Consider the following 14,306-nt stretch of genomic DNA (forward strand, 5'->3'; position numbering starts at 1 on the left):
GGAGCAAATGCAGAGCAGGGAGGTGCCAGATACTTTCAAATGACCAGCTCTCATGAGCACTCACTATCATACTATCACAAAGACAGCACCAAGCCATAAGGAATCTGCCTCCGTGATCCAAACACCTCTCACCAAGGCCCACCTCCAGCAATGGGTATTACAATTCAATATGAGATTTGGGTGGGACCACATAGCCAAACTATATCATTCCATCCCTGGCCTCCCCCAAATCTCATATCCTTCTCACATTGCAAAATATAATTATGTCTTCCCAACAGACCCTCTAAGTCTTAACTCATTCCAGTATTCACTCAAAACTCCAAAGTCTCGTCTGAGACAAGGCAAATCCCTTGCACCTATGAACCTGTAAAATTTTTTTTTTAAAAGTTATCTGCTTCCAAGATGCAATGGGGGTATAGGCATTGAGTAAACATTCCCATTTCAAAAGGGAGAAATTCATCAAAAGAAATGGGTTACAGGCCTCATGCAAGTATGAAACCCAACAGGGTAGTCATTAAATCTTAAAAATCCAAAATAATCTCCTTTGACTCCATATCCTACATCCAGGGCACACTGGTCCAAGGGGTGGGCTACCAAGGCCTTGGACAACTCCACCCCTGTGGCTTTGCATGGTGCAGTCCTGGTAGCTGCTCTCATAGGTTGTTGCAGAGTTCTTGTAACTTTTCTAGGCATAGAGTACCATCTGGAGGGAGATGGCCTTTTCACAGCTCTACTAGGCAGTGCCCCAGTGGGGACTCTGTGTGAAGCCTCCAACCCCATATTTCCCCTCCACACTGCCCTACTAGAGTTTCTCTGTGGGGGCTCCATGCTGTAGCAGGAATCTGCCTGGACACCCAGGCTTTTTCATACATCCTTTGAAATCTAGGCAGAGGTTACCAAGAATCCACCACTCTTGCACTCTATGAACCAGCAGGCTTAACGCCATTGGAAGCCACCAAGGCTTATGGCTTGCACCATCCAGAGCAGCAGCCTGAGCTATACCTGAGCCCCTTTGAGCCAAGGCTGCAGTTGGAATAGCACGTATGTGGACAGTGTTGTCCTAAGGCTGCACAGGGGCAGCAGGGCCCTGGGCGTGGTCCAGGAAACTATTGTTTCCTGCTAGGCTTCTGGGCCTGTGATGGGAGGGGCTGCCGTGAAGGTCTCTGAAATATTCTTGAGGCCTTTTCCTCATTGTCTTGGCTATTAGCACTTGGCTCCTTTGTAATTATGCAAATATCTCTAGCAAGTGGTAGCACTACAGCCTGCTTGAATTCCTCTCCAGAAAAACACTTTTCTTTCTTTGGCACATAAGCAGGCTGCAACTTTTCCAAACTTTTGTGCTCTGCTTCCTGTTTAAATATAAATTCCAACTTTAAGTCATTTATTTGTTCCTGCATCTGAATTTAGGCTGTTAGGAGCAGCCAAGACAACAGCTTGTATGCCTTGTTGCTTAGAAATTTCTTGCCAGATACCCTAGGTCACTACTCTCAAATGAAAACTTCCACAGATCCCTAGGTCATGAATAGAATGCAGCCAAGTTCTTTGCTAAGGCATAACACGTGTGACCTTTGCTCCAGTTGCCAATAATTTCCTCATTTCCATCTGAGATCTCATCAGCCTGGCCTTCACTGTCCATATCACTAACAGAATTTTGGTCACAGCCATTTAATGATTCTCTAAGAAGTTCCAAACCTTGCCTTATCTTCGTGTCTTCTTCTGAGCTCTCCAAATTCTTCCAACCCCTACCTCTTATCCAGTTTCAAAGATGCGTCCACATTTTCAGATATCTTTATAGCAATGCCCCACTCCTCAGTACCAATTTTCTGTGTTAGGGCATTTTTGCGTTGTTATAAATAAATACCTGAGGCTGAGTAATTTACAAGAAAAGAAGCTTAATTGGCTTATGATAAAAGGCCCTGGGCAAATAGTGACATTCAGACTGAGCATCTGGGTTCCCTGATCCTTGACTGAACCTCCCACTCCTAACATCATATGCTACTATAGTAACTACCATGGTGCCCTGGGCTGTGGCTGTGGCTGCTATCTCCCATCTTGCTGTGGCAGATATTAGGCTATGGGGCTATGGATTTTTTTTTTTTTTTTTTTCCAGAGATGGAGTCTTACTCTGTAGCCCAGGCTGGAGTGCAGTGGCACAATCTCAGCTCACTATAACCTCCGCCTCCCAGGTCCCAGTTCAAGCAATTCTCCTGCCTTAGCCTCCCGAGTAGCTGGGCCATGCCCAGCTAATTTTTTGTATTTTTAGTAGAGATGGGGTTTCACCATGTTGGCCAGGCTAGTCTTGAACTTCTGACCTCGTAATCTGCCTGCCTCAGCCTCCAAAAGTGCTGGCATGAGCCACCGTGCCCAGCCAGGCTATGGATTCTACTAAGAAACTTCTAGAGAAACCCCAGGACTCCTTTCCCTATGTTACCCGACTCCATATTCTGTGTTCTTCTCTTTTTAAAATACTGATTATCTCATCTTAGGCTACTTTGGGAAGAGATAGTAGTTTAAATTCTACATCCATCATCTAAATTGAATATAATCATCTGGAATAACTTACTTTATAAAAGAAATGTTTTCTCTTCATACCGTATTACAATTATTGCTCCACACACATTTTAGTTCAACATCCTTCATGCGAGAAAAAATTTTGTGTCAGTTTTCAAAAAAAATCCTATATTTACAATATTACTTATTTAACATTACTTTGTTAGACCTGTTACATGCACATGTGTGTGTGACAGAGTATTATTGTGACAAAAATATTGCTTACATGCTGTGAAACTAAAAGTTCAAAGGCTTAAAATTAGTTATTTCTAAATGAAACTTGCTTTTGATGAACCTGCAATTACTGCAGCCTTGCATATCTGATCATAAAATATTAGCCTATATGCTAAGTTTTTACCTAATGAATAAAACCCCACAACAGCATCCCTATTTCTAATCACCATATTCTAGGTACATTGGTCTTTGGCTGCTTTCTTGTACACTACATTTGAATATTTTGGACTGTGGTTGTGTTTGGAATTTTCATTTCACATTATTCTAAATGATCCCCTTCTATTTCCTAGCAGATATATTTAAGTCACATCCCATATCTAATCGTCACACACAAAGTGGGTCTGAACATCATTTTTGTCTTTGAGAATCTCTGGAAAGTATCACCCCCTTACCATATCAGCACATTAACCATACAAAATTAGATCACTGCTTTCTGGGAACAGTGGTTTTGAGTTTTGTGTTTCCAATTTCTGTTTTAAAGATACAAACACACTTACTTTTATATTGAATACAACTTTCCTTCAGACTCTGTTTAAAGAAAAAATGTCAGAGTTATATTATTTCTACATCATTCCCTTTAGGATTCCTTTTGATTTAACATTACATATTATTTTGACCTTTATTTGAAATTATAAGCTTTTGCTCAAATGATTGATAGAGCAACTTTGAAATATCAATACGTCTCATGTTGCAGACATTATTCTTTAAAAGCAATATGTGTGTCCAGGCAACTGTTTCAAAATTGCAAATTTATATTAATTTCTTAAAATAGGTTATGGTATTAAGGACATTTGTGATTTGCCATAAAGTTTTAGAATTCATGCCCCTTTTTCTCAGCTTATAAAGCATTTTAATCTATCTTTCCTTCTGGGATAAAGCAATTTTCTCAAATGGCCTTCTGCACATATCCTAGGCTATCTTATAAGAGAGAAATTAAACACTAGTCAGGGCACAATACCATTGACAGAATTCACATGGTTCAGTACCGAGGACAGCCCCCGGCAACAGTAAGGATTGTAGTTTTTTTTATATATAAATGAATGGAAAACAAATTAATTAATGGATAAAGTTTATAAACTTTTGTTAAGGTTTTATATGATTTCCATACTTCTAAAATTAAAAACACGTGCAAAAACATGACTATTAAGATGTTCACACATTTATCTCGTTCCAGAGCCCCAATGCCCAAATTATTTTATTCTGTCCAAATGGTACTATTCAAATCTTTCCCAGGGTAAGCTCAGAGAGGAAGACAAATTCACTAGAAGTGGAAAGTGAGGAGGAGTTTGTAAGCCATCATCCTTCACCCTATATTACTAGGGCCATGAATACATGGAAAACAAATACTTTATACCAAACCCTCTGATGTTTCTGATGAAAAAATTGGATTGCACACTTAGGACTGTCTAACAAAATAAAACAAATTACTTTTAATATGTGGTTTTTCATCCAATTGCTCACATGTTTCTGTACGATTTGCCTTTAAATAATTGCCTCAGTAGCTTTCATGAAAATGCAATTTTGTAAATAAAATGAAATATCATCATTTCCATTTTCTGGTTATAGTTTCAGAAGATAAATTTGAAACCATCAAGAAAATATTTGATGTTTTAAAAGTAGTCAGAAAAAGGAACACTAAAAATATTGGAAGGAAAAGTCCAGTGAATCTGGTAGCATCAAATTTTAAGTATTGGCTTTCTGTTGATAGTCTCATGAAGCCAAGTGATATCTTTTGCCTTTTAGTAGTAAATAATTAATCATGTAAAAATGAGGATACTCTCAAGGAAAAAAAAGGTGGGGGGGTTGATGTAGCAGGGAAGAGATGGAGAAAGTCAAGCTCAAAGAAGATTATCACGACTTGCTGAATATCAGCAAAAACAATAAACTTATGTCAACTCTATTGCTTGTTATGAGTCTACTCGTGAGCTGGGAAGTTTTCTGTTCATGGATGACTCCATTCATATCTCTCTTGTTGGCCACAGATTAAGTAGCCAGTGCTCTAAGATAGGAGGATCTCTCATATGTTTGAGGTTTTCCTGGCTGGAGGCTTAGGTGTCTGTTTCCTATCATGTGGTCTGTTATTCTCTAGGAGGTTTAGCAAGAGTTGTTCTTGTGAAAGCTGTGGAAGGATTCCAAAATAGTGAGTAGAAAAGCTTAATATCTCCTGAGGTCTATTCTAGAAGCTGGCACTTCCAATGTATTTTATTGGCCAAAACAAATCTCAAGACAAGCAAGGAACAAGCAGTGGAAATGGGCTGCAGTCCTTGTTAGGAGAAGCTGCAAAATCATATTGAAAGGTGCCTAGATACAAGAAAGAATGAAGAATTTACATTATTTTAGTAAGCAACTTACAACATCACAGAATATCATTAATCTCTTTATATAATTTGTTGGGTGGGCAGGGAAGCTTGAGAGACATATGGTTCATCAGCATGGTAAAATAATGTGCTCTGAGAAACCTCCTATGACTAAGAATACGGACAAAACAAAAAATAACAAATTTATTTTGATGTCTACTTTGATTTAAAAATCATTAGATAGAACAAACTTTGTATAACTAACTCTAAATAAAAAAGCATTTATTTACACATTACTTATAAACATACCTATGTTGAAAAATATGATATATATATACATTACTGCAACAAATAACAGTTTAATCAGAAAAACTAAACGAATTCTACATATTGCAAGCAGAAAATAATACTTCATAGTCATTGGAAGTGTAGAAGAAGCAAAGATGAGAGAAGACCCCTATTATCTCATGCATTCTTTGCTAGGCTTCAAATCAAGAAATTGCAGGAACCAGGGGAAAGCACAATTTTTTTTTTCCTTTTGAGATGGAGTCTCGTTCTGTCACCCAGGCTGGAATGTAGTGGCGTGATATCGGCTCATTGCCACCTCCCCCTCCTGGGCTGAAGCAATTCTCCTCCCTCAGCCTCCCGAGTAACTGGGATTACAGGTACATGCCACCATGTCTGGCTAATTTTTTTGTATTTTTAGTAGAGACGGGATTTCACAATGTTGGCTAGGCTGGTGTGAAACTCCTGACTTCAGGTGATCTGCCAGCCTCAGCCTCCCAAAGTGTTGGAATTACAGGTGTGAGCCGCGTGCGGCCAGAAAGCATAATTTTCAATAGGTGGACTTCTCTCTTTCCAAGGCTAGTGATTCATAAGGAAATGTTCAGAGGATGCTGCAAAACCTTACATCCATGAAAAGCCATGAATATCATCTGCTTTGGCCACAGCAATGATATAGTTTTGGTCTCTTTTATCTTTCAAATCTCTTAAAGCTACTCTCATTGACTGAGAGTAAACACAATTCTTGTTCTGAGCAATCAAGTTCCTGAGAGAGTATGGAATGGTGCTAAGCTGCCTAAATATGATCCCACTAGGATTTATAAAATTTGTATTTTTTACGGATAGATAATAGTTGTACCTGTTTATGGGATACATGTGTTATTTTGATTCAGGCATACAATGTGTAATGATCACATCAGGGTAATTGGGGTATCTCTTATATTAAACATTTTAATTTATGTTAGTAATATTTCAATTTCACTCTTCTCATTACTTTGAAGTATACAATAAGTTGTTGTTTCCTGTGATCACCCTATTGTGCTATCAAATACTACACATTATTCCTTCTATCTAACTACATTTTTGTACCCATTAACCAACCCCTTGTTTATCCTCCCCACCGCCTCCCACTATCCTTCCCAGCCTATGGTAACTATCAAACTATCACTCTGTTCTCTTTCTCCATATACACCATTGTATTAATCACTTTCTCCATGAATATCCCTTGCTTCCAACACCTGCGTTTCGATGGTGCTAGTAAAGAACATCTCAAATGTTAAATTTATTCATCTGAAATACACCATGCATTATAGTTGCCTAATACAGACTAGAGTTTACATGAGTGGGACATTTTTTCTGTCTTCGTAAGGTACTTCTGACTCCCACAGGCAGGTGACTGCCGAGTAGGACTAAGACACATCGCATGGCACTTTTGGCTCCTTTGCCTTGGATCAAGACCATGTGGGAAACACCTTCCTTCAGAACTGGTAGAACAACGGTGAGGCCAAAGGTGGGTCCTCGATTCCAGTCAAGGTAGGGGTAGAAAGTCATTCCACACATATACCACCTCAAGTGGAGGACCCAAGGAGCAGATCTGAGAATACCAGCCAAAACAGGTCATAGGCTAGTGCAAGGAGATGAAGGGAGTTCTGAAGGAACTATGGGAGCCAAGGCTCTCTGGATCTTAAAAAGACACAATGAACAGGAGGTGGAGGCAGGAGAATTGCTTGAACCAGGGAGGCAGAGGTTGCAGTGAGACGAGATCACACCACTGCACTCCAGCCTGGGCGACAGAGTGACACTCCGTCTCAAAAAAAAAAAAAAAAAACAAAAAAGCAAAAACACAATGAAAAGATGGAGACTTATAAGGAAAAATTCTGAGTACAGAAAGTACACAAATTAATCATGGCAGGTGCAAGAAGAGAGAGGTTACAGATCTTTTGGAAGGGAATTCAAACAGACAGAAAACAGTGAGTACTGGCAAAATAGTATTTGGGTTTATTTTTCCTGTTAGATTGAGGATTAATGCAAGGGTAATTTATCAAACATGTGATTCTGTGAGCAGTGAGGGACACCTTCTCACCATTTTAGATATTTCTCACTCTCAACAAGCACTGCAGTTGTAATGTTTCTTTGCTGCTATGTAGCCCACACCTTCCTCCTGGATGGTGAGATCCTGTTTCCCTAGCCATTTCAGGCCATGGTTGCTGCAATTTCTCATTAACAATTATCTCTGGGCATGGAAGAACACAGAACCCTTCAGTGAGACCCCTGAATTTCAAGTTTATTTCCTTGCACATAATCATTTATGATGTCATCTATTGTCTAAATACAAAGGAAATAATTCTGCATAAGATATATTATACTTACACAGTGAAGTTGTGATAGTATGTTCAAAGAGGCCTAGTTTCCATAAGTATCCACTTTGCCATCAATATATATTATTAATAAATTATATATTATATTGGTATATTACATAATTTATAATGTTAATAAATATTTATACCACAGTGATGTTGCACATACATACACTGTTAAATTGATGGCCCCATTCTCAGTCCTCCCAACTTAGGTGGGACAGCTAATTTATTCCTCTGCTATGGACTCAGTGATATATGTGACTTGTTTTGATCAATGGGAGGTTAGCAAACTTGATATAAATAGAAGCTTTAAAAAAAGTTTGTCCATTTCAAAAATTGAAAAGCTTAAATCAATGCTCTATAATTTTTAATCTGAATTGAAATGTTTAGTTTGAACTCATTACTTTTAATCTTTTTAAAAAAAAAAAACAGAGGGTTTTTTGGCTCTCTCCATTGAAACAGCATATAAGCAATCACAATGTAGCAACAGTGAACATCACTAATGTCCAGAGAGTCTTCTCCAAATATCAGTGTTTCTTTAAAGAAAAATAAAAGACCTCTTCCTAATCAAGGGCAGGAAAGATAAAAGATGAGTCTGGAAGATCTTCTTATATAAGAATTAAATAATTTACCGAAGATACTACTAAAGTCTTGTCAAAAAATACTTAAACCAAATTAAAAAGGTTTCTACCAGCCCATGATAGGACAACTTGACATCAAAAAGAGAAATAACTATAATTGATGGATACATGTCAATTAATTAAAACACTATGCTATTGTCATAAAGACAGACATATCGACCAATGACCAATGAAGCAGTATGGAGAGCCCAGAAATAAACCCATATATATGCAGTTATTTGATCCTGGCAAAGATAATTATTATACACACTAGAGAAAGTGTAGTTTCTTCAACAAATGATGCTGGGGTAACTGGATATTCACATGCAAAAGAATGAAATTGGACCCTTATCAAACATCCAACAAAAAACTCAACCTGACATAAATTAAAGACTTAAATATAAAGCCTCAAACTGTAAAACTATTAGAAGAAAACATAGAAGATTGTTGATATTGGACTGGACAATGATTTCTTAGATACGATGTAGTGACTACAGTTTACAGTAGTGCATTGTGCACTTAAATATTTAGGGTGATGTTATTAAAACATCTATGAGGCTGGGAGTGGTGGCTCATGCCTGTAACCCCAGCACTTTGGGAGGCCAAGGCAGGCAGATCACCTTAAGTCAGGAGTTCAAGACCAGCCTAGCCAACATGGTGAAACCCCGTCTCTACTAAAATTAAAAAATTAGCTGGGTGTGGTGGTGCACATCTGTAATCCCAGCTACTCAGGAGGCTGAGGCACGAGGATCGCTTGAACGTGGGAGGTGGAGGTTGCAGTGAGCCCAGATCGCATCACTGCACTCCATGCACTCCAGCCTGGGCAAGACAGAGACTCCGTCTAAAAAAGCAACAACAAAAAAAGTCTATGAGTGCATAAGAATGTTTAAGCATATTATTTTCGCAACTCTAAATTATATACTCATTCTGGAAATTGATAAATGAAAAAATCAACTATTTTCCTCTCCTGAATAAACTCATAGATGAGAATTTTTTTTCTCTTTATAGGTTTCTATCTTCTACAGGTAGAAGTAATGATAGAATTGTAAAATCAGCATTTTGAACTTCTGGCAATAATGGGTCTAGGTAACTATTACTGAATGTAAAAAACTGTAGCTAAAAAGTTTATGGGGGAGATGGTAAAATGAACCCAATCCACAATCCCAGCCTTACTAAATGTGAAGCCATGGGCCACCCAGACACCATGTACATCCTAATATTATGTAATAAAATGTACACAGAGCAACTATAAAATATCACTCTTGTCAACAAATAGTAAAATAACCAGAATCACATCAACCTTTGTCATCTACCTGTAGATGGTATGAGGGATAGAGGAAGATATGAAAAGGGAAAACAAGAAAGATATCAGCCACGTCTAAAATGTAAGAATTCTATAGGACAATAACAAAGTTTCCTCGAAACAATAAAATACATTAAAAAGGAAAAAAAAGAACCATCACATCTCTAAAAAGAGTTAAAGACATGCCTAAATGTAATGAATGTGTGTCTTAATGTAAAAAAAAAAGACTATGAAAATATATTTGGGAAGCAATCAAGGAAAACTGATCACGAATTAACTATTAGGGGATGCCAAATAATTTTGTAATGTCATTGGTGTGATAACGGTATTGGGGCTCTCTCTATACATATTTTTTTAGACTTCTGTTGTGATAGAGATATACACTGAAGTACTTATAAGAAAAATATTGTCTTGCCTGGGATTTGTTTTAAAATATTCAGCAGAACTAACTAACTAACTACAAAAAATGTACAGGGAGAGAAGGAACTGAAGACAGAATATTGATGATTATTAAATTCCAGGGATGTGTTTATAAAGCTTCAAAATACAATTCTATATACTTTTATGTCTGAATAAAATTTACTTATTAAAGTAAATAATGAACAAGAAAAAAACTTAGCTGAATCTGCTAAATAAACTCTATTGTTAATGAAAATTATTTTTCTTTGTAGAAGATTCCCACATAATGTATGCACAAGTAATCATAGAATTTTAAAAATCAACCTTTTACAACCCATTCAATGATTAAATTAGACACAAAGTTGTCAAATATTTTAAGCTAAACAAAGTATGAGTAAGGGCTTTAAAATAAGAATAAGAAAAACACATTAAAGGCATTTGATCATGAGAAGGCTGACACAATAACAAAGTCATCTTGTTTATAAAGGCTTCACATTGTTTAATAAAACAAATATTCAGGAAGTATACTAATACAAATTAATAGAAAATATGCAATCAACAGGTCCTGTGGTGGGTCCCACCCACCACTGAGGGTGTATATAAAAGGACTGCCTGGGCATATAGGGATATTCAAACTGAAGAAACTGATTCCTTGCTCCTCAACCAAATCCTCCACTCTTGAAACCATGTGCTACTACAGCAACTACTATGGTGGTCTGCGTTGTGGCTATGGAGGCCTGGGCGGTGGCTATGGCTGTGGCTGTGGTTATGGCCATGGCTATGGAGGCCTGGGCTGTGGCTATGGCCGTGGCTATGGTGGCTATGGATATGGCTGCTGCCGCCCATCTTGCTATGGAAGATACTGGTCCTGTGGCTTCTACTGAGAAATATCTGGCAACTCAACCTCGTGGTCTCTTCCACATGGACTTCCTAAATTTGCCTTCATAATTCTTCATATGAGTAATTCATTTTTCTGTTGTAAAATGTCAACATCATCCTTAAGTATCTGGAAGAAAAAATAGGTCAGATGCTGCAAGCCTCATCTAGAGTCACTGAAATCATTTGACATGTTTCACAGATTTTTAAAAAGCTTTGTTTTGATATTGTACTATCATTAAATTGTTGATTTTTGATCAACTTATGTGAGAAGATGTAAAATTTCTTTTAATAAACATCTCATTGAAAGTATATTTATTTGTTGCATTTTAATTATGTTTATTGTGCATGTGCGTGTTTGCATTTTGGTGTATTGGCAAATGGAATGGGAAAGAAGAAAATATGAGAAAAAGAAAGAACAATTCTTTGGAGTATCCCAAGATGACAATGATGTTTAGGCTAGCCCAACTTCATGCATATTTCTGTTTTTCTATGAAATTATATTTTGTTTTATTCCTACTCTTCTTAGTTTTAGTGTCAGTGTTTGAATAAGTCTGAGTGAATTTACTATATTGTGTGCAATTTATCTTTTATTTATGAACCTATTATCTTAGCATTTGTTGACTCAAATACCTCAGATGAAATAACTACTTTATTGGCAGATTCCAATCATGTGTTATACTTTTGTTTGTTATGGGGATTTAGAATCCCATTGTCCTGATGTAAATATTTCAGAGGTATCTGTTCATCATTCCAACTTTGGATATATTCAATTAAAATAATTCAATTGAATACAGTTCTTTTGGGATACTTTAATATTTTCAAATGAAAATTTGCAACATTGCTACATCTTATAGCACATGATGCTATCAATGAGAAAACATCCTATAGGGACACATTATCACAATAATAGAAGTAATATAATCCATTGTCTTAAAAGTGACTGGCACATAGTAGGCCCTCAATAAATATCACTTAAATGATGAAATGTCATTTGCTTAGATGATGGAACATTAAAAAATCTATGTTATTTTAATGAATTACATTAATTCATTTGGGAGCATAATATAAATTGAAGCTGTGCACACATAAACCTATATCCATGTCCAGAGTCTTATTGTCCAAATGATGACGTTGTGTATAAAGGCACTATTTTAGGGAACCTGCTTGCAGGAGACATGGAGAATTCAGGCTTGGGCAGCTCTTTTCCGTCAACCAACTCTTAAAACTTTTCCATCAACAACTCCTATGTTATGTAGATAATGGTCACTGTTTTTGGCTAATACAATAACAATAAGATTGGGCTAAACTAAAATACCCTTAAAAAGAATAAATTATAATTACTTGTTAACACAAGTGAAAAATACATTAATACATTACCTACATGGATACTTAAATTCAACTGTAAGTTAGCTGCTAACATTTTATTTGAGTGATTAGTCTGAATTATAAGGTCAGTAATATTCATGGGTTGTGCAACCAACAACAGAAGATTGAAAAGTCCCTGAACTGCGCCATTGGTGACATTCAATCTGAAGAAACAGAGTCCCTTCTCTTTACTGAACTTTCCATTTCTGACACCATGAGCTGAAATGGCAACTCTCTGATGCCTTGTCTCTGGTTCTGGGCTGCTCATCTAACAGTGTAATATTCTGGTCATACAGACTCTATCAGGGTTTCTCTTGAGCAACTCAACCTGCTGGACTCTTCCTGTTGGGCTTCCTGACTCCACTTCCATACCCACATCGGAAATACTAATTTCATCTCTAACTACTAAAGAAAAATGTAACTCAAATTCAGCATGCTGTATTTTGATTAACTGAAATCAACGGGATGTCTTATAATTTACAGAAAAGTTATACTCTTTGTTTTGTATTGACATTATTCCTCTTCATATATGTTCTTTTCTTTTTCTTTTTTCTTTCTTTTTTTTTTTTTTTTTAGACAGGGTGTCACTCTTGTCGCCCAGGCTGGAGTGCAGTGGCACGATCTAGGCTCACTGCAACCTCTGCCTCCTGGATTCAAACAATTCTCCTACCTCATCCTCCTGAGTAGCTGAGATTACAGACACCCGCCGCCACCACACCTGGCCAATTTCCTTGTATTTTCGGTAGAAACGGGGTTTTACTATGTTGGTCAGGCTGGTCTCAAACTCCTGACCTCAGGTGATCTGCCCGCCTCGGCCTCCCAAAGGCCTATATGTAGGGGTGGCTCTCCCCTACAGGCGTGAGCCACCATGCCTGGCCTATATGTTCTTTTCATATATTTCATATGAGAAAATAAAGTTTATGTTAAAATGTACACTTGATATGATTTGGCTCTTTGTCTCCACCCAAATCTCATCTTGAACTGTAATCCCCATAATCCCCACATATCAAGGGAAGGACCGGGTGGGAGGTGATTGGATTATGGGAACAGTTTTTTCCCCATGTTATATTCATGTTAGTGAGTGAGTTCTCACGAGATCTGATGGTTTTATAAGTTTTTGATAGTTCCTCCTTCATACTGTCTCGATTTCTTTCTGGCCATCTTGTGAAGAAGCAATTTGCTTCTCCTCTGCCTTCTGCCATGATTTTAAGTTTCCTGAGGCTTCCCCAGCCATGCTGAGCTGTGAGTCAATTAAACTTCCTTTATAAATTACCCAGTCTCTGGTAGTATCTTCATAGCAGTATGAAAGTAAACTTACAATGCTCCTGTAAATTTTGTTGATTATACTTATATTAATTTCTCTCTATTATTTTTGCTTTTTCTGTTTGTGTGCATCTGTGTATGCGTCTTTCAGAGTGAAGCAGCGAGAGAGAGGCAGAGAGAGAGAGAAAGAGAGAAAAAGAGAGAGAGGAATAGAGAGATTCTGATATCTCCTGCAGTTTTGATGGCCCTGAAAATTTGATCTGAACATCAGTTACTTTTACCTAAGGTCATATGCAATCCAGTTTTTATGTGATTCAGCAGCCAGTGTTACATTTGGTCAGACTTCCAATTTACATTCATATAAGAACATTTTAAATGACATTTTTGCTCAGCAAAATAGTCTTTTTTCCTATCACTATATATAACAACCCCTGGGTTTGTCTATTTCTCAACACCCTGAGATTTGGCTGAATTACTTAGCACTATGCTTCAGAAGAGAGGTAATTCGCTCTTCACACCTCACGTCATCTGGATGACATGGAGAGTATAGATAGAATCCCCTGTCGAGTGGCTGCTGACTGCTTGATATTTGATGTTAAAATTCTCGGGAAAGGATCTGTTGTTCACCAGCTCACCAGGACAGTGTCGAATGCACTGAGTCACTGCCTCCCTCTTATTCCACTGTTCTTCACATCTGACAGCTCCTTTATTTTTCTTTTGAAATCCCCAAACAGCAAATGTGTCCATTTATTCC

At 37.5% G+C, this 14,306-nt stretch overlaps 1 protein-coding gene across 1 annotated transcript; it reads left to right on the forward strand.

Moving 5' to 3' along the window:
- The first annotated feature begins 10,618 nt into the window (after positions 1–10,618).
- On the forward strand, positions 10,619–11,087 carry LOC107970210 (keratin-associated protein 20-2). Its single transcript, XM_016938723.3, has one exon. The coding sequence runs from the start codon at positions 10,732–10,734 to the stop codon at positions 10,927–10,929; it is 198 nt and encodes a 65-aa protein (XP_016794212.2). The 5' UTR covers positions 10,619–10,731; the 3' UTR covers positions 10,930–11,087.
- The last annotated feature ends 3,219 nt before the right edge of the window (positions 11,088–14,306 follow it).

This window comes from Pan troglodytes, chromosome 22 (genome assembly GCF_028858775.2).
Source record: "Pan troglodytes isolate AG18354 chromosome 22, NHGRI_mPanTro3-v2.0_pri, whole genome shotgun sequence".
In the NCBI taxonomy this organism is placed as follows: domain Eukaryota; kingdom Metazoa; phylum Chordata; class Mammalia; order Primates; family Hominidae; genus Pan; species Pan troglodytes.